Genomic DNA, 21728 nt, shown 5'->3' with positions numbered 1-21728 from the left:
AGCCCTTTGTCGCCATGCATGTGGAGGCCGGAGGTGGATGCTGAGTGTCTTCCTGGACTGCTTTCCACTCTTCCTTCCTGCTTTCCACTCTTCCTTCTTCCTTCCTTCCTTCCTTCCTTCCTTCCTTCCTTCCTTCCTTCCTTCTCTCTCTTCTTTCTTTTTCTTTCTTTCTTTCTTTCTTTCTTTCTTTCTTTCTTTCTTTCTTTCTTTCTTTCTTTCTTTCTTTCTTTCTTTCTTTCTTTCTTTCTTTTTGTGAGACAGGTCTCTCATAAGACCCAGGACTTGCCAATTGAGCTACACTAGCCTCAGGGATCCGCCTGTCTGCCTCCTGAGCTACGAGCACCACCACACCCAGGCTTAGATGGGTGCTGGGGACTAAACTCAGGTCCTCATGCTTTGGTGGCAGGCAAGCACTTTATTAAGTGAACCTGCATTTACTCGCCAGTCCCGCATCTGACTTTCTATGGGAATCCTGTGGCCAGCACGATGGCCAGTGTTTCCTATGGCTAAGAAAAGCCCACATCTATTAAACCTTAGAAAAGCAGTAATGTTAGATAGAAAAAACATACTGGTCATTAGGGTAGAAACAATGGACTCTGGGGAATTAATTCCCTCTGAGGGCTTTGAGCATAATCCTTGGATTCTTTATTAACATAATGAGTTGTTCTAAGTATGGCATTTATAAGGTATTTGTAATATTTGTGATTATGATCACAATAAAGACTACTTACTGTTCATTGAGCCCTCCCATGTTCCAAGTACCAGGCTAAATACCATAGACTCAGCTTCTCAAACTTCACAAAAGCTCGGCAAGGTAGATATTATACCTCCATTCTATAAATAAGGAAAAGGAGGCCAAAGGGAAAAGGAGGCCAAAGGTTGAACTACTTGCCCAAAGTTTCCCAGGATATGACAGGTGCAAGATCTGAGTCTAAGTCCCCTTGCTAAAACACAGAGCATTTCCTCCTGTTATAAGCATAGCATTCCCTTGACCATGTCTTTTCCTCTACTCCATGGTTTCTTGACCAGGTGGCGTGATCGAAGCATACCCACCTACCGACAGCGTCACCAACCTCACGGTAGACATGCTGATAGAACCTGATGGAGAAGTCAGGGTGCTGTCGATGGGGGACCAGCTTCATGCTGATGGCCCCTTTACTTCTTCTGGTACCACCATGCCTCAGACCTCAGTGGATCCCCAAGTTCTCAATTCTTTGTGCCTCCAAATTGGAAATATCTGCAAAGAGAAAGATGTGGTTGGTTATTTTTCTATAGATCTGGTGACTTTTATTGATCCGAGCACCTTAGAGCAGCAGGTAAGTTGAATGTTTGGCATGTGTGACACTAAAATACCCTCCATACTCATGTAGCAGAGAGTATCAGAGAGCATCCAGTACTCACTGTGTCCCAATGAGCCAACTGTAAATCTGCACCTGTGCCATCCATGCTAACCTAAAGAAAGCCGGTCTCTCTCTCTATAAATACAGGGTCAACATTACATTAGTCATGCCAAGTAGAAGTTTAAATGACTGAAACTCATCCAACCTAGCTCATTAGTTAGGCTTCTTCTTTCTGTCCATTGGTGCTATTGGGAAACTACTTCACACTGCCCAGGGTCTGGCCCTATCTACAGTGCATTCTTAAACAGGAATGAGTTAAGAACTCTTACAATTTGTTCTTTTTTCCTGCCAATAGTTCACTAACAACTTAGATTATTATTGTTTTGTTTAAATAGTATATTGGGAAATACTTCAGAAACAAAATGTCTAAGTAACCATGCAGTCAGTCTCTTATGCCTTAAAAGACAAAATGACCCCAGCAGTACCAGTCCTAGGAACCTCTTGCTGAATATGTAGCCCCTCCTCCTCCTTGTGCATAGGTGGAAACTTCCACCTTAAAATTGGGGTGGGGGGTGATAATTTTATACATCTTCACACTTCTAATGTACATGGAGACACCAGAAATAGTACATAATTCTACTCTGTGTTTTTAACTATCTTAGAGATTATATATGCTATATATGATGTTATATATTTATGGTATGTACATATGACATGTGTAGAATATATTATATATGTAATATATATCCTACAGTATGCTTTTATTCAAAATTTCATGTGTGATATTATTCAAGTGGACATGTGTAGCTTTGGTGTCAAATATTTTCTATAAATAATTTTAAGGGGTTTTTTGCTATGCTTTCTTTCCCTCTAGAATTTTAATGTTTAAATTTATTACTTTAAGGGACTTACTTTTTAAAAATGAACCTCTGTTTTTCATGTTCAGTGTCTGGACTTCTGATTTAAGTTTGAAGTGGCTTTGCAGTTTCCCTCTCTCCATATCCTTTGTCATTAACCACTGTAGTGTAAATAAACTGTAGGTGTTTTATATAGTCATTGTTCAGCTTATGTTTGCTACTTGAGTCAGATGGTGGTTTCAGAGCAAGAGTTTGTTTTGGGCAGTTTTGTGTTTGTCCAATAACCACTTTCCATTTGCCTCCACTGGGTTTACATTCTGTTCCCAAACCCACAAGACTGTGAGAAAAGGACAGAGTAAAAGGCATGGAGAAACTTCCCTAGGAAAGAAGGACAGAAAGAAAGCACATCCATTGTGAAAGGCTGAGCATCAGGGAAGGGTGGTGGTGAGGACACGGGGATGCTGTGCCTTCATGAGCATCTGTCCTAAGAAAGAAGAATGAGACCTGTGGTCCCTGGAGTGGGAGAGAGAAGGAAGTATGGGCACAGGTCACCAATAGTTCTTATCAGAGTCTGATACAGGAAGACTTGCACACAGGAGAAGGATCTCCAGACACAATGTGTTCCACCTATATAGAAAGCTCTCCCACACCAGTCCTGTACATCTGACCAGCCTTCTCTTATCTCAGATATTTTTTTCTCTAATCCACCCACACAGCCTCCCTCAATATCTCTTGTTCATTAGACCACTCTCTACCAGAAATATGCTGCCCTTAGCCCAAAATACTCTAGTCAGGGTCTCACTATGTAGCCCCAGGCTGGCTTCAAACTTCATCCTCCTGTCTTGGCATCCTAGACTGAAGTTACAGACATGGACCACCCCCTACCCCTGCTTTTTGCCTTTTCTTCTGACTAAGTTAACCCCTTTTCCTGCCCTAATATTTTATCACAGGCCACACTTGCTAGGGGAAGCCCTTCCTGACTTCCCTAGCAATATCAAATTTTCTGTTTGGGGTTCTCATATGATTATCTACCATCCTTTTCTATCACTTATCTCAGTGGCAATTTAAACTTGTTTATGTGTTCATCTGACTATATGTCTTCACCTGTAGACACAACTCCCCATGTCACTTTGTGTTCCCTATTATTTGCTAAGCAGTATCTCCGCATTAGGTCAATAAAGGAGTTCAGTAAATATTTATTAGGTGAGTGAGCGAAGCCCACCACCAGCGCTATTTGTGCTAGCAGTCGTCACACTTTAATTCATATAGTCAAACAGAATTATTTTCAGTTGTATTAATCCAGATTTATCATTTCCCCCTATCTTTCATTTTCTCAGTTGTAAAATGAACAGGTTAGCTTTCTTAACTTCCAAGGAAATTTCAGAAAATTATTTATTCCAATGATATTTTCATAGTAGTTGTTTACTATAACAGCAAATTTAAGTTTAATAAAATACACTTTTGAATAATTATGAGAAACTAAAAAAATATGTAGCCATACTAATCACAAAATGGCAGTATTTCAAATTTCCTAAATTTTAATAATAGAACATTTTAAAGAAAGTATCATATATAAATGGAAGCAAATACTGTGATGACATTAAAATTCATGCTTTTGAAGAATATTTAAAAGTGTGCTCTGCAGAGCCTTCCCTGACTCAGTTGGGAGCCTGGAGGACTAGGTGTAAAAGTAACTGCTGTATATTAGTAGAAGGTGGACAGCGACTCAGAAACAATACCTACAAGGTTACAATTTTATAAAAAGAAATATATACACACATATACACAGAGCAAGAGGATCCTGAAGATACACAGTAAAACACCACACCTTTGTTTGAGTATGAGAAGGTGGAGGCTGTACTAGGCAGAGTAGTGGTCCCTTCTGACACCTCACCTGGCAGGAGGCTCTGCAGATGCCACTAAGTTATGACTTCAACAATGAGATGGGAGATTATCTTGGATTATCTAGGGACCAATTACTCGAAGGTTTCTTTTAAGGAGACAGGAAAGCTGTAGTGAGAGAGGGAGGGGACACTACTGACTCTAAGCTGTCTGTCCTTTTGTGCCACCTTTCACCAGCAAACTCATGGCAGTTCATTACAGCAGAACTAGGAAAGTAGCAAAGAAAATGGCTGCTATTTTGTTTTATATGCTTTCTGCATTTCCCTTTTTGGTTTAATTAATGTTCGTGTTTATATTTATTCATTTGTTTTGATGCTATGGGTTGAACCTACGGCTTTTGATATGCTAAACTACACCCCACCCCCTGCATTTGCATTTTCAAGAGTAAACAAAGATGTGTTAGATTTCTAATCAGAGGAATATATGAAAAATTATAATCATAGATTTGTGTAGAGTGTTCTAGTTTGCAAAGCACATTTGTGTCCATGACTTCACTCATATATATCTTAGAATAGACAGGCGAAGCAGAATACTGCGGCGCCTACATCCATTCAAATCTCTTCTGACTAGCCCAGCTGGGACCTGTAATTTACCATGCTGGCATGATAGGACCAAAGGGCACTAGGGCCAAGGAAAAGTGTATAAATAAGAGGGGTACACTAAGGACAAGCCAACAATTATAAATTAACTCTAGATAAGGTGAAAAGTCTGTCACAACCACAGGAGATGAGAATGAGGGTCTAAAGGAGAATGGAAGAATGTTTCTTGAAATGTAGGATTTAAATAATAGATGCCAGACATCCAGCCTGGGATAAAGACTGAGATTCTGCTTCTAAATAGATAGATAGATAGATAGATAGATAGATAGATAGATAGATAGATAGATAGAGTAGGAGTGTCAGGCAGAACACAGCATTGGATGGGCATAAAATGGAAGAGGGCTGTCCCTGGAAATGAGCTGGTGGAACATGAAACAGAGAGTTTCCATCAGGTCTAAGATTTCAGGGTACTGAAAATGTGGAAATCCCAGGCCTTTAGGGACTGCATGCAGAATGCATGGTAGTCCAGGAGACAGTTTCGTGATAATCCTGTTGAGAATCTGGCCCTCTCATCTGAGATGGTGGGGAGAGGTCCTGCTTAGAATTACAGAGCGTACAGTTCTAAGAAGAACATCAAATACCTCCAAAAGATTTGGGTTGAGGAAAGATGGACATACTCTTTGAACAAACACATTCTGCAGGCCTACTCTGGATGTCCCCCATCACAGGAACAGAGATGAACAAGCCCTGTGTGCTGTTAGCCACTTTATATCTTTCATCCAGTTTCACTTGCTATAGGTTTATGGTGGTCTGTACTTTTTTTGGTTCATAGGCATACATAGTACCTCTGTGACTTTTTATATCATCTAGAAAATGCATTAAGGTTACTTGAATGCTCACTCTTCCATGAGAGTTATTACAGTGGCAGTCCCCTTAGTTTAACTATCTAATTATTATTTGTTAGTAGAAGGGCTTTTGGAACTTCTAGGAAATCCAGCTCGTTGGAGCATACCCATTTAGGCAAAACACTAATGAAACAAGTGTTTATTGAGCATCTATTATGCACATGCCATTATAGCAGGTGCTAGAGAAACTGCAGAGATAATAGAGATGGGAAAGTGCCTGCCCTCAGGTAGTACACAATGTAGCTGGGGAGACAAGCTAGAAAAATGAATCACAAGAAAAGGCTTAACTGACAACTTCAAAGAACAATAACAGAGACATCAAAAAGGTAATGTCAGTTTAACTGCCAAAACCCTTGCTGTGTGCATTCAGATAAGAGCACGGTCCCTTCTGTTTGGAGCAATCGAGAGAGGGTTTTACAGAATAGGTGGGGTGGGAGCTGAAGGATAATTAAGATTGAAGGAGTGTAAGGAAGAATGTGTTCTGAGTAGAAAGAGGTTGTAAAGGGTAATAGCAAACACCATGCACAACACGTATGGAGAAAGATGACAATCTGAGTTTCACAAGTATGTTTCACCTCATAGAAATATGAATTCATATAACATTTAAACAGATAAACTGTCAAAGATGCAGTATATTGAAATCCCAGATTTACAAATCCTTTGCTTGTAGATAACTGCGAAGGGTGTGTGCATGGGTTCACTTATGTGTGCGTGTCGGGGAAGTGCTCACTCGTGTGTGTGTGTGTGTGTGTGTGTGTGTGTGCCTGTGTGTGTGTGCCTGTGTGGGTGTGTGCCTCTGTGTGTGTGTGTGCCTGTGTGTGGAGGCCAGAGGCTGTCATCGGCTATCTTCCACAATCACTCACCACCTTATTCTGTTTTGAGATGGGATTCCTAGATGGCCTGGAACTCACTGTGCAGACTGTCAGGCCACATGCCTCCTCTCAAGTGCTGATTTAAAGGCAGGTACCACTGTGACTTTTGTTTGTTTGTTTGTTTGTTTGTTTTGTTTTGTTTTGTTTTGAGACAGGATCTAGAACTTGATTGCCTAGGCAGTAAGTTTCAGAGATGCGTCTGTCTTGCTTCTCAAGGTGCGGTGGGGTGAGAGGCACTCACCAGCACACCTGGCTTTCCACATGGTTGCTGGGGCTCGGGCTCAGGTCTTCATACCTGGACAGCAAGCTCCTGACCCTCTGAGCCTTCTCTTCCGTCATACTAATTATTAACCTTGTCAAAAAAAGCCCTCATTTATGAGTGCTAACAGACATATTTGGAAAAAAAACAGGAAAAAGAAACTAAATCTTTTTGTTTCATTCCTTGCTGTGCTAGAGATTGAATCCAAAGCTTCTCATTCTAGGCAGGAATTCTACACTGTACTCCTTCCCAAACACAATCTTTTAAAAAATTATTTATTTGTTTGTTTGTTTGTTTATTCATTTTTCTCATCCTGGCCAGTTTCCCCTCCCTTCCTCCTGTCATTCCAGTCCCTCTTCCCACCTTCTTTCTTCCCCCATATCTATGTCTCCTCCCTCCGTTTCACTTCAGAAAAGAGCAGCTATCCCAGGGATATTAACCAAACATGGCATAACAAGACTGGGCACATACCCTCATACCAAAGCTGCATGAGGCAACCAAGTAGGAGGAAAGGGGTGCTTAAAAGCAGGCAAAAACAGCAGAGAAATAACCCCTGCTCTACTGTTAGGAGTCCCACAAGAACACCAAGCTATACAACCATTATGTATATGCAGAGGACTTAGGTCCGACCATACAGGCTCTTGACTGTCACTTCAGTCTCTATGAGCCCCCATGTGCCCTAGTTAGTTGATTCTGTGGGCTGTGTTCTTGTGGTTTCCTTCACCCCTCTGGCCCAGCACAATCATCAACAGAGAGACTTCATCCAGCAATTAATAGGAGCAGATGCAGAGACCCACAGCCAAACTAAGGCAGAGCCCAGGGAATCCTGCAGAAGACATGGAAGAAGGATTATGGGACCCAAATCCAATCTTTAAGAAAAAATCTGAAATGAAAAATGGCTACAAGTGCTTAGTAAGGCCTCCTCATCAATAGGACAATCAGAAAAGATGACTTATCACAAGGTAAAAATTGTGAGGAAAGACAAAAATGGAGTTCCTGGTGTATTTCAGACTATATGCTTCTGCTGCTGATTTATGAGAAAAAGAATGTGAGGGGAAGAAATATTTACTTTAGAGTACAGTTTCAGAGACTTTAGTCTATGGCTACCTGGCTCCATTGCTGTGGGTCTGAAGCAAAGCTGAAGTATCATGCACAAGGGCTAGAGGACAAACTCCATCCTTCAAGCCTTACCCTCAAGTAACCTACATCTCCCAACTAGGCTCCACCCTTCCCAGTTCTAGTACCTCCCTCTAGTACAGTCAGAAATGTAATCCACTGATGGTTTCACCCATGTGTGTCATATTATATCCTGAGAGTCCTACCTCTGAATGCAGGGTGTATCAGGGACCTTTCATGGGTATATCAAACCATTTATTCTGAAAAGTGTTTCTGTGGGTTTCTACATACAGAAAAATCACCTAAGAACATTTCATTGTGATGCTATTTCAGCCTCTCTTCACTCCAGCTAGTATGATACTTTAGATAATTCACTGGGCCTTGATCTATCATTAACAAGTGGAAAATTCCTCCCTGTTTCTCAGAGGATGTTCTGAGAGGCTGAGCAGATAGATACAAGGTGCTGTTGTTACTAAATCAAATGCCATAAGCACATGTAAAACTGTCACAGAGACCCTCAGCAGGTTCTCTAACTGTAAGTGGAATCTGAATCAAATTAGCATTATTTTTAAAAACTCACTGAGCATTATCATCTCAAAGTGATATATAAGCATCAAAAATGAATACATTTATTTCAGAGGATGCAAAACCCGAGGTCTACAGAAACATCATAATTCCTTCTTGTTCATTTCTGTAAGCCCAGCACCTAGCACCCTGTCTGGCAGATAATAGATGCTGAATAAATATTTATTAAATGAATGAATGAATACTTCTCTCTCAGGCCCCCTCTGGTAATATCATTTGCAAGAGCTTCTTATCTTTGTTTTCAAGATCTATAAGGAATTCACCGAGGGAGCTCAATGAGATTTACTCCCCTCTTTAGGGAAGGTATTTTATTTATATATAAGAGGGTTAATAGTGGATATCTAAATTAAAATTTAATAGGCCTTTGGTATAAACAGAAGTGCCTATTAGTCAGTGTTTCTAAATGCTATAATAGGCACACTGTTAATCACAACTTAATACCTAGTGAAGGGGAAGTGGATCCCAGAGGATCCTGAGACAGTGGAGCAAAGCCTGTCCTTGTAAAGGTTTGCACCTCTGTCAGGGAAAGAGACCTGCAGCCTGTGAGTGATGATGATAATGGTGGTGAGCAGGGATACCAGCACATGGTGGCAGGTTTATAGCGTGAAATGACATCAGTGAACAAGTGGCCGACTTTGCTATACATACAATATTGCCATCTGTGCTTATTCTTAATGGTTTTATTAACCTCCTTACTTTACATACCCTAATGTTTAGGAAGCTGGAATCCAAGCCTGAGCCTCAGATCTTGGTGGAGCAGCCTGTAGAGCTTACATAGTGAGCTTGTCTCAGTTACCTTTCTCCCACAGATGAGCACACCTAAAAGAGAAACAGTGTGAGGGGTGAAAGACTTGAGTCCAGTTCTAGAGGGTTCAGGTCAGGGTTTCTCCGCCACTTTCACTTGGCAGAACCTTAAGGTGGGCTTATACGGCAGGCAGAGGAGTTTCTTTACTCCTGGTGGACAAGAAGAGACATACACATGGGGACCTGGGGAAGACTGAGCTCTCAAGAACCTGCCTCCAGCAAGGTGCAGCTTCACCTGCACTCTACCACCTGGAGTCCTCAGAACCCCCCAAAACATGAGCCCTTTTCAGAGCATGAACATTTTGAGGGGATACTTCACATCTCAAGCCACAGTAGTCTTGTTTATGTTAGTTGTTTCTCCCAATGCCTCTCACATCCTCGTTTCCTTTTAGAACTAAGACATACTTCCAGGGCAGAGGAACTGTGGGCATACTCACTGCCTGTGCACTGTTCAGAAGATGCACATTTTCGCAGTACTCAGGAAGACAGTGAGTGTGAGGACAGAGACGCTTTCCTGTTAATGCTGAGAAAGAGCAGACCAGACGGTTCCCTACACATCTAATGTGCCCCTTGCCACATAACACGGCAGAATCAAGGCTGACGCTATCCTCCCACGTCAGCTGTCACCTCACTTTCTGTAGGATGAATGTTCCCTTGCAAGGCTGTCCTCCTTTCTCTCCAGCATTATTAAGGTATAGCCAACAAATAAAAATTGGAGGTGTTTAAGGTACACACTGTGATATGTTAATGTATAAGAACACTGTAAAGTGATTATCACAAGTTTGATAACACACCCACTACTTTATATGGCTGCTTTGCTTGTGAGAAATTACTCCTGTATGCCAGTCTTCAGGCACACAGAATTATCAGCTACAGTCACAATGCCACACAATACCACACAGTACTTTTTAATAGTTTATTCAATTTGAAGTATTTCTCCTACCTCCTGACCCCTGCTAGACATTTTTAGGTTCTATACGTAGGTAAAACCATGTATGCTCATCTTCCTATGCCTAACTTATTTCACTTGCCATAATGTTCTTCAGGCTCACTCATGTTATCACAAATGTTAGAATTTCCCTCTCAATGGCTAATACGCCATTTTGTACGTCTACATCTGTATGTGTATACACCACAATTTCTTTATCTATCAACCAATTAAATAACTGTCTCAAGATCTTGGGTATTATGAACAATGCTGTTATGAACATAGAGATGTGTATCTCTTCAAAATAATGACTTTATTTTCTTTGGGTACATACCCCATAGCGGAATTGCTGAATCATATGATAATTCTCTTATTTTTATTTATTTCTAAAGATCTGGGGATTTATGATTATTTTAAAATTTTTTCTAACTTTTAAAAAATTTTATATTTGCGTTATGCCTACATGTATGTATGTGTATCACGTGTGTGCCTGGTGTGTGCCAGATCAGAAGTTCCCCAGAACTGGAGTTACAGACAGTTATAAGCCACTATGTGAGTACTGGCAACTGAAACCAGGTTCTCTGAAGGAGCAGCCAGTGCTTAACTACTGAGCCATCTCTCCACTCTCCCTATTCTTTTTCCTTCTTAGGAGACACTGTACTGTTTTCCATACTGGCAATGGTAGTTATAGTTATAATAATATACTATATCTCTCTATGGAGCCCTGGCTCTCCTGGAACTTGTTATGTAGACCACACTAGTCTTGAACTGACAGAAATTCAACTGCCTTCATTTCCTGAGTTCTGGGATTAAAGGTGTTTGCTGCCACACGGGGCAATGAATGGACCACACCCACACCATGGCAATAGCTGTTCTAATACATGTGAGGATCTCATGGTTCCAATATGCATTTCATTGATAATTAGTTGAACACCCTTCATATGTCTACTGGCCTCTTGTATGTCTTCTTTAGAAATGGTCTGTTTAGTCTCCTACCCATTTTTAAGTCAAGTTGTCCGTTTGCTGTTGAGCTAATGGGCTCCACAAAACTGTCCTTAACACTCAATAATTTTTCCTATAGCATGAAGTTGAAATGACAATGATACACAGGATAATTTGCCTCAGATCTTACCTATTCCCTCCTGCAATAAATATGGTGTTATTTGTGGATTTTATTTATCACATTCCATAGGACTCTCCAAAACAAGTTAGTGAGTCCATTTTCAACAAACGTATTCTCTTCCTACCTCTCAGTCTGCCTTTATCCCAACTTGCCTTTCATTTTTTGTCTGTTAATATGCAAGTTTTAAATTCCCTCCTTTCAAAATTCAACTCTACATGGAAACCCACCTTAATTAATTCCCTTTCAACTGCTACTTAATCTTCTAGTTTCATGGAGCTGAGATGTGTAGTACCAATGGTCAGAGTAAGTGCTCTAATAACCATTGTAAATTATTATCCCTAATTTACAAATGAGGAAAATGTGGCTACTATGCCATATTCGGGGCCACATTGCTATGAAGCAGCTAAGTCAGGTTCCTACCATGACTTATGTGACTACAAGCTTGTGGTCTTTCCCAGCTAACACTGTAGTGCTGCATAGGCTGATGATGACTCTCTTGTAAGCACCCCCCCCACCCCCACACACACCAGAGAAAATGTCTATTCCCTTGCATTTCCTCAATATGCTAGTTGAATTGAGTTGAACAGCTTAAAGCCAGAAAAACACATCTCCTATTTTTGTTAATATATTCCATCCTTGTGCTCAGCACATAAGGTAATCGTTAAATGTTAATGACTAAGAGAAATGGAATAAAATCAGTGTTGTGGTAGCCATTTTTAAGCTTTAAGAGTTTAAATGTGCAGCCCATACCACAGCTGGGAGCACCATATTGCCATTAAGCCAGAAGGTGGATTCACGGGATGGGAACATTGAAAACAGACACCACAAGAATGGCTAAGTCAGTTTTCCAAACCACTTTCTATAAGTAGCTGCTGCACCCCACCCCCACCAATAATAATTTCACAATGATTAGCCAGCCTGTTAGGTAAGAAATCCCAGGAAACACTGTAAGAGGGGTTTAGAGTAACTGCTCAAGTATTTAGACAAAATGGAGGTGACTCAAGTGTTAGGTCAAATTGTAGGGGCACTCAGGATCATTCCCCTTCCATTGGTGCTACTGTCGACCCTTCTAGCATGTACTTTGTCGTTATTCTTGTAAGTGTATGGATAAGTGCAGCCCACATCCAGTACATATGGGCATCTGAGTATCTGAGTGTCTGCCCCTTTTCTTTCTTTGCTCATAACAGAAGTTTCCTGTTTTGTTTTGTTTTGTTTTGCCGAGCCCTTCCTATGTAGCTTTTTAACTTAATTAAATATATAGGCAATTACTGACACCATCTGTCTTTGCAGAAAAAGAACAAGAAGTGGCACACAAGCCTGGAATTCTGAAGGGACTCCTTTAACAAAATCTTCTAGCTTTATCAGCGGTATTAGTTTTTAAGAGCCCTTCTGTTATTTTTAATTATTTATATTTCTCTAGTAATAACTAATTTGAGCTAACTTAAAATGTGATGGCATTGGTATGTTTTAAAAATAAAATATCAGTTAGTGCATGACTTTTCAGTAAAACAACAACATAAACATGTGGTTGAACATCTGTTACTAGTACAGTCTAACACAGCACTTAAAATCCTTTATAAAATTACATGAATCTTTTACATAAATAGAAATGTTTTAACAATATGCATATTCCTTCCAACATATATTTCACTTTCTTAAACATAAGATTTGCTGTATTGTTGGATCCAAATCCTTATGAACAAATAAGAAGGCCTCCTCCTTGTGAAGCTGACCTGCTCATCACGATACAGGCCTGGCTGACCTGGAGGACCTACTTAACAGAGGCCTGGTTTTTTTTTAACCTCTCTAAGTTTCTATACAAATTTCTACATATATAAAAGATATTAAACCAACCACTGAAATCTGTTCAGGCAGAGTAAGGAACCTTTACAAAAAATAAGCCCCAACAAATCAGTGAAACCCACCCCTCCCTAAGGGGGAGCACAGGAAGACAGAAAGCTGACAAAAGTTCTCCTAAATTTAGCATCTACTTCCAGGTCAGACAACCCAGCCCTTCCCTACACATGGCGAAGCAGGTGTTGACTATCTCCTACTACACCACAGCAGTGAGGTTCCCTACCCTCTGCAACAAACGTGCAGAGCGCGAAGTCATTTCTAAAGCTCAAAACAAAGACACTTTCCAAGTAAATAGATAACACTGTGAAACTTCAAGTCACGATGAAGACCTGTAGAATATGCCACCCCAGATCTTAGGGGGTATGAACAAAAGAAGAAGGAAATATGAAAAAGTAATTTCACAATTGCTTTTTATGTAAGACATTTAGTGGGCATAAACAGCTAAAACTCAGATTTGACTCTTACAGATTTGATAACTGAGAGCCTTCTGGTGAATCCTTCAGAAATGAAAGCACATTAAGAGACAGCGCAGTGAATGAATGGGTAGAGAGGAGTAGGAAGAGAAATGGGGTAGAAAAAAGGAAGGAGGGGAAATACCTTCCTCCCATGAATTCTGTTTGTTCATTTGTTAGAAATCTACTCAGGGGTCATTGGTTCCAGAGAGGTGGTCAGTTACAAGCAGCCTCTGGGGGCAGCTTGGCAGCCAGGAGGTTAAGATGGGCAGAGCCCAGGGAAGGCAGGTGGGAAAGCCAGACTCACCACACTTACTCAGACGAAACTCTCAAGATGACATTTTGTCAGTGGGGAATCTACTAGAATGTTTCCTAAGGCCCCAGAGCTTCTTCACCCATGTACTTCTGGAAAGAATTTCAGGAGTTACTGGTCTGAGGTAGGAGGCTTGGACAGTATTTCTCTGTCCTGACAGACCTCTGGAAATATAATTCTCAAGGTACTCTATAGATAAATGATAAGTGAGGCAGAAGGACGGTAAGATCCACAGGGCATTGGGGGCCCTCCTGGCTTCAGAACTATCTAGTAACTCGTGGAGCTTCCTGACATGACTTCTCAGGCCCAGCTCTGTCGTCACTAGGATCAAGCATGGCAGAGGAAACCTGGGCTCTGGAGTTTAACTCCACCATGGCTTGGCTGGAGTCTTTGAGCCTCCATTCCCACTTATATAAACACAGACTCACTATCTACTCCGCAAGGCTGTTGTGAGGATGGCAAAAAAATCCCCTTGCACTTAATAGGCCTTAGTACTCACTTCCCTTCCTCCTTCCTCTCCCACATTTCCTTTCTGTAGTCTGCCCTACATGAGATCAAATAGGAAGTTTCCTAAATACCACAGCCATAAGAATGACGACATGCTGTCTTGATAGAATGCTTACTCTTTCAAACACAAGACGCGGTAGGCAACAAAGACAAAGTGGAATCCAGGCTGTCTTCCAGATAACCAGCCTCCAAAGGCTGCACTATAATAAATATGCCACCTAGGAGCCATGCCTCCACCGCCACCAGATCATTCAGGATTTAGTAAATTACTGGGTTAATGTGATGGAGATGAGAAGGCTCCCTGTGGAGGACATGGAAACTTGGGGTGGGAGATGCAGTGTGGCAATTGAGCAGGGTGAGAAGGTGGAAGGTGTGTCTTGGGCACAGCTTTCCTAGGTCATGTGTTAACCAGTCTGACCAGCCCTGCCTGCCTTGTGGATCCGATGGTGCCCCACCCAGAAGCTGACACAAAATGAAAGCCTGTGATTTAGAGCAGGAACAAGTTGCCTGGCATTTGGAAGAGTGACACTGTGTCCTTAGAGTGCATTCAGTCTATCTGATACTATGCTTACGATACTATGCGAACTCATTATGCTAATGAGTTGTTATCTCCTCTGTCCCATGGCTGCTTACTAAGCCCTGTGTGTATTGTGGGTCACTAGTTAGCTTTAGTGTATGTGATGGATATTTGTTGGACATACATAGCAAAGTTTTATTAGGTTCTGACTTGAAAAGTAGCTAAGGCAAACCCAGAAGGGCACTTGAGAGGTGGTTTGTCATAAACCTGTTTATTCAGTTATCATCTATACCCAACCACAGTCAAATAAGGGACACACAGATTATGCAACTGTCTATACTACAATGGATGTATGTGTAACAACTTTATTGATATACCTTATGCCATAAAGGTCACTTCCCCAAAGGAGGTACTTAGTAGTTCTGCATGTATTTAGACTTGCACAACCATCACCTTTATCAAATTTTACATTTATTTCACTCCTCCCCATCCAATGACTATAGAACCATTAGTAGCCATTTCCCATCCCTCTTCCCCTTAGCCACTGTGAACTACTTTCTGTCTCTATGGATTTCATTACCTTAGACATCTCATGTAAGTGTGATCATACAGTGGACGGTCTTTGGTGACTTTTCTTTGATGTACTGTGTTTTCAAAGTCCAGTCACGTGGTAGCAGGTATTGGTTGTACCGATGATTCTTTTTTATGGTTCAGTAGTATTCTTTTGTATGGCTATACCACATTTTGCTTTTCCACCAGTTAAAGGATATTAACTGCTTCTACTTTTCACTGAAAGAGCCTGGATGACACAAAGCTCTTTGGGTCCTGATCCTTCTTAAGTACTGACTGCCAGAGGCAGAGTTAGGGTAGACATGATAGCTCAGTTGTCTGCGCTGGACTTTTGTTCTCAGAGATGGAAAGACAATGATCTTTGCTTTGAGCATTCATGCAAGTTTTTGCAGAAATACGTTTTCCTTTCTTTGCAGCCCACTAGTGGAATCTATGGGTCACAGTGTAACACAGTGTAAGTTTAGTTTTGAGGATTTAACTAAGATCTCTTCTCATGTTGTTTAGTTTAATTATCCAATGGAGACATATTGATTGCCATGACTTCTATGGAGTGTCATGCTAGGTGTTGGTTGGGATACAGAAAATGGAAAAGCGGGCTTCTGTTCTTGGCCTCGTTTTCTTTCTTGGAATGGCTCAAACTTAAATAAACTAGCCTTGGATTTACCACCAAGAACACTGAACTGTGGTCTGAACTCTGCTCTCATCCATGTCTCTTCCTTGTCAGAGCCTTGCCCCTAGGCTCTAAAGCAGCTGGGCTAGATGAACTCTAAAGCCATCACTTTCACAATCCATGTTTCTTGCCTATGTAATCTGCAACCAGAATTATTGTTTCTAGGAGACTATGGTTTACTGGGGCTGCAGAGCAGCCTAGGGGGGACAGGGGACTGTACTGGGATGCATTGTGAGGCCTGAGGCCTGTGTAGGTGCTCTCCTCCTCACCCAGAGACTACCTTGCTTTGCACAAAAGTCCTCCATGCACACAAGGACTGCACACAGAAACCCTCCCTGCTACACAATAAGAGCTCTTCTGCTTTGAACACTCCCACAAAGAAAGCCTTTTAGAGGTCAGCCAAAGCACATCATAAGGGCCGGACACTTTTCAGAGAAGCCAGTCATCCCCCAGCCCTGGTATACAGCCTGAAAGTCACTAACCACCACACGGAGTGTGGGATTCCTTCTCTCAATCACATGCAGGGGCAATCAATAGTCCTATAAAAACTGGTTATGAAAATTAGATTTTCATGTTTACTAATGTTTAGTGATCAATTTCCAAATAAGAAAATGGCCTTCCAAAAAGCCATAAAAAGGCAAGAAAATACTTAAGCAGAAACAAAAGAAAGAAAAATGAGTGTGTAATTCTGTACACTAAGATTATAAATAATACCAATTAGGTCATCAGTTTTTAATAACACAAGAAGGATCATAATTTGTGATGACAGAAGCCCAGAGTAGGAAACAGAAAATGCAAGAGTGTACTTAAAATTGTGATTTTTTTTTTAAGTGAGAAACAGTGTAGCTGCTGCTGCTGCTGCTGCAGGTTTAAACTTCAATATTTTTTTCATTTTAGAGAACGAAATCAATCAATTTCTAGTGTGATTTTGGCATATCCTGAAAGAATTTCTAATGTGGCAGAGAAGTTCCTAGTGCCACAGAGAAAGCTGGTTTATTGATGCTGGTAACTAGTGTTCCAGATGAGTGAGACTAAGGGTTATGAACTTGGGCTCTGCTACCAGTTAGTTCCTCATTGAATGACAGGATCTGAGAGAGTCTGTTCACCTCCCACGGAGTCAGAGAGTGAGGAGGTGGGTGAGGAGGTCATTCTGTGCTTCCAGGCTAGAACTGCCTCAGAGCCCATGGCACCTATGGCCTTTCCAGTTTTACAGATGTTTCACCTGTCCTCATCCTGTAGGGTCCAAATGCACTCGAATGGAATCTGATTTAAGCATCCCTTCTTAAAAAGTGTGTTTACTTTGTGGACACTTTTTAAATATTTATTGTTATTTTAGTCCAAATTTTCATACTTGGAAGCCATTAACTTTTTTGTTTTGTCTTTTTGTTTGTTTGGTTTGGTTTGGTTTTTTCAAAAAACAGGGTTTCTCTGTGTAGTTCTGGCTGTCCTGGAACTCACTCCATAGACCAAGCTGGACCCAAACTCACAGAGATCAGCCTGCCACTGACTCTTGAGTACAGACTAAAGGTGTGCACCAGCACTGCCCAGCTGTCATTAACTATTTTTTAAAATGTAAATATTTTAAATCTAAATATCTAAACGTTTGAAAATCGTGGAGGCAGAAGGCATACTGGGTTATTTGGCCCTGACTGCTAAGAGCTGGGACTCAGGTGCTTTATTGCCTCTGACCCTGTAGACTCTAAGAACCAAAATAAGGCCCTGAGTAGGGCAGGAGATGTCCAAGGATGGATGCTTTAGCTGTTTGAAAATGGTCTTATGGAGATGTAATTTGTCATGCCCGAAGGGCAAACAATATTAATCGAAGCATGGGGAAGTACTTCAGGAGGGACTCCAGAAGTTTCAGTTGTTGATCAGGTAGTCTGGTTGGTGACTGTTCCCATCTCTTAGAGACTTCTAGAAGACATTGGGCTATCCCAGAAATGGCCACTAGGTGGCAACAGGCCAAGAGGCAGCTGTTCCTCTGTCTATGGATTTGTTTTAATGCAATGCAAACAACTCTTGCTAAAATATCACAATCATATTTACAAATTGAAAATTCTGTCAGTGCAGTGTACCCACTTACTTAAAAATTAGGTGTCAGGTATGTCTACCACATGGAGCACTCAATGCTGTCTGACATTTTAATAATCCAAGATGGGAAGAGATGTCATTTACTATAGCAAAGAGATCACTACTTCATGTTTATGGAGATGCTGGGCCTGTTCTGCTCTCCGTGTCTGAGATGAAGGCAAATATATAAAAGTCAGAGTCCAACAACTGAGACCTCCTACTACCCTGACTATTAAACTGTCTCCAAAGTACTATGGGAAGAATGATCATGGGGACAGACAGACTTGGGTCTGCCAGGCCCTACAGTAATAGCCTCATGTAGTTACCTCACCACAGACCACAGGAATCCATGCCATTAGGCCTGCTGTGTTTGGTTTGATTTTGCAGTATTATTGATTGAATCTAAGGTCTCATGTGAATCTAGGCAAATACTCTACCATTAAGATGCAGTCACCGCCTTTGGCTTGTGTTAATAGACAAGGAAGTAGGGCCAGAGAGAGGGAACAAAATTGCTGAAGACCAGACAGACAGCAGAGGAAAGACTGGAATCTTCAGCAAGTCCTTGTAACTCTGGTCCCAGGGTCTCATTCCAGGAGGTCGCTTGCCTCTGTTAAACCACTATCCTGTTTAGTCTTTACCCTCAGCTGCAGATGCTTCTCTCTCCCTACTTATCGCCCTAGCCTTCGCAAGCTTAGTGCATGTGGACCAAACCATGGTGAGAAGCAGGATGGATCACAGTCTCTTAGATAAGGCTTCAGGTCCTATGGGTCTCACCTGTCTCAAGAATGACATCAGAGATGAGATGCCTCCTTACCAGGGCCTGATTTGTCTTTAAACCTACAGTATAGCCCAACACATGCTCCTGAAATACAGTGAGAAAGAAGAAGTGCCTTAGCTCTCATCCTGTCCACCAAAACATTGTCCAACAGAAGTATCTCAAGTTGAACAAACCTACCCCTGAAGCCTGGATTTACCCTGTAACTTATCCTTAATCTGCTCTACTGGGAAATAGTCCTTCCATTTTCTGGAGAAATTTAAGATATCTTTGATTTTCTGACTCTTCTTTTTGTCACATGTCCCACACGAGATCCATCAGGATGTCCTCTGAGATCTGATTTAGATGTGTCTGTGTCCTTTCACCCATAATGGTTCCCATTCTGGTCTTTCCACTGCCATCTGTCACCCAAACTTCTATGGCAGTGTCATCCTGACTAGACTCATGTCTCCATCCTTGACAGTCATAATTCCTTCTCTTACTGCATACCAGCTCTTCAAAAATAGACACCAGAACATGTCATTCCTCTCTACTCAACACCGTCCAACAAATTCTCAGCCTCTGATATTGTGTCCTCGCCCCACACTGGGTCCTCCTCTTTGGTAAAGTGCAACAAACTAGAGACAGTTGAGCCACAAGTCCTTTCTTGCCACTTAGTGGTATATGGAAATAAGTCCTTTACTCACCACAGTCAAGCCAGAAGAACACAAGGAACCTTGGCCTTCCCACAGCTGGATTCTGCCACCCCCAGAGGAGCTAGACATATAACTTGGCTTCTTCAGCTTAGCCATTGCTGTGTTGCTCGTGGGTTTGACAGGTGGTTTGGCCTTTCTCTAGGAAGAATCAAATGATCCAATAATAGATTTTCCATCAGATTTAGAACCATAAATCTGAACAAAAACATGGGTAAGGGCAGTCATTCCTATATCCCTCAGTCAAACAGGCTGCTGAGGAGAATGGCTATACATCACAACTTACTCTGAAGGCCTGGTACCAGCTCTGTAGTGGGTGAATTCTCAGTGCTGTATCTCTTAAGCTTGGTCAATTTGCAGAATAAGTCTTTTTTTTTTTTTAATTTTCCACCAGGTGGTAAATCTTCACAATCCCTAGGTAGCGTCATAGACATGTCTGGAGGCAATGGAGGGATAGTTCACCTGGATCATAAGTTTGAGTGACTAGTCAAGGGAAATGTCACCCAAAGAGGTGACTTAATTGTATCTCAGACACTGATAGCATAAACCTGGATCGTTGGCCTCTTAACTGCTCAGAGTCTCAGTTTCCCTACAAAAAAGAGAAGGGGGTGAAAATGTTAAGATGAGTTTGTAAAAACATCTGTAGATTCTTTTTTTCCCCCATTTTATTATATTTATTTATATTTTATTTATATTTATTATAAATTTATATTTATTATAATTTATTATATTTATTATAAATTATATTTATTATAAATTTATTTATATTTATTTATAAATATTATATTATATTTATATTTTCTTTATTTACATTTCAAATTTTAACCCCTTTCCTCATTTCTCCTCCAATACCCCCCCATCCAATCCCCCTTCCCCTGCTCACTAACCCACCCATTCCCACTTCCCTGTCCTGGCATTCCCCTACACTGGGGCATCAAGCCTTCATAAGACCAAGGGCCTCTCCTCTCACTGATGTCCCACAAGGCCATCCTCTGCTACATATGGGACTGAAGCCTGAGTCCCTCCTTGTGTACTCTTTGGTTGGTGGTTTAGTCCCTGGGAGCTCTGGGGGGTCTGGTTAGTTCATATTGATGTTCTTCAATATGAATGGGGCTGCAAACCCCTTTAGCTCATTGGGTCCTTTCTCTAGCTCCTTCATTGGGGACCTTGTGCTTAGTCTAATGGATGGCTGTGAGCCTCCACTTCTGTATTTGTCAGGACTGGCAGAGCCTCTCAGGAGACAGCTATATCAGGCTCCTGTCAGCAAGCACTTGCTGGCATCCACAATAGTGTCTGGGTTTGGTGACTGTATATGAAAAGGATCCCCAGGTGGGACAGTCACTGGATGGCCTTTCCTTCAGTTTCTGCTCCAAACTCTTAAAGCTCACAAATTCTGGTTCTTTGATGCTTACTACATAATCTATAAACTTGTCTCTCAGTCTCATTTTTACCCTCAGGCTCACAAAAGGCAGCTAGCAAGAAGCAAGACAAAGCTCTTTGCCATGGAACTTGACTTGCATTTGAAGACAATTACAGAATGTAGGACCAAAGCACAGCTGCCCACATCTGTATGCTCTACCACCCATCCATTCTGCCTGTCACTAGAAAGAGGCAGAAGCAGCAGGGGTGAGCAGGCGGCCTCCATCTGCCCAGAGTACCTAAGGCAAAAGGGGCTTTATATTAAGTCTCTCTCCCACTCCTTCTCACATAGAAGCATGTTGTTGCCTTGTCATACCAAAGAACCTGAGAGCAGAACAATTCTGGCCTGTGTTAGTTCTCTAAATCCAGGCATAATATCCAGGGAGGTAGAGAGCTAGGACCTCCTCTTCCCCACACTGGGCCTTACTCTTTGGTAAAGGTGCAATGGATTAGAGATTGTTAAGACATATGCATAAATATTATTTTCAACTAATCCCACATTTACAAGGTAACAAAGAGCTGAAGATAAGTTAACATTTTTACTTAATCCATCATAACCAGAGTAGTAGTATTTCAGTATTCATTAGTATCAAATATTATTCATGAGGTATTCCTTTTTATCGCCTCAATCTTGGAGATTCAGCATGTGTACCAGC

General features: G+C 41.4%; 1 protein-coding gene and 1 long non-coding RNA gene across 7 annotated transcripts in view; one reads left to right on the top strand and one right to left on the bottom strand.

The window, feature by feature from the left end:
* Iqch (IQ motif containing H) overlaps positions 1 to 21728 on the top strand; it is a 210309-nt gene that overhangs the window by 138974 nt on the left and 49607 nt on the right. For 5 of the 6 annotated variants that reach the window (XM_085844696.1, XM_085844698.1, XM_085844699.1 and 2 more), the window contains one exon: positions 1030 to 1316. The exons of the other annotated variant lie outside the window; for it this stretch is intronic. In XM_085844696.1, coding sequence (XP_085700822.1) covers positions 1030 to 1316 — 287 coding nt within the window. The remainder of the gene's footprint in view (positions 1 to 1029; positions 1317 to 21728) is intronic. 6 annotated transcript variants of the gene reach the window in all.
* Positions 453 to 20236, bottom strand: LOC110302009 (uncharacterized). Its single transcript, XR_015048971.1, has 4 exons — positions 19940 to 20236; positions 19648 to 19794; positions 9081 to 9194; positions 453 to 1237 (listed from the first exon to the last, which is right to left on the bottom strand). It is a non-coding gene; the product is annotated as an uncharacterized LOC110302009 (long non-coding RNA).

The sequence above is a fragment of the Mus caroli genome, unplaced genomic scaffold (assembly GCF_978045245.1).
Source record: "Mus caroli unplaced genomic scaffold, Mus_caroli_1 scaffold_11, whole genome shotgun sequence".
Taxonomy (NCBI): Eukaryota; Metazoa; Chordata; class Mammalia; order Rodentia; family Muridae; genus Mus; species Mus caroli.
Note: the sequence above shows the minus strand (reverse complement) of the source record. Positions and strands in the feature narration are given on the sequence as shown.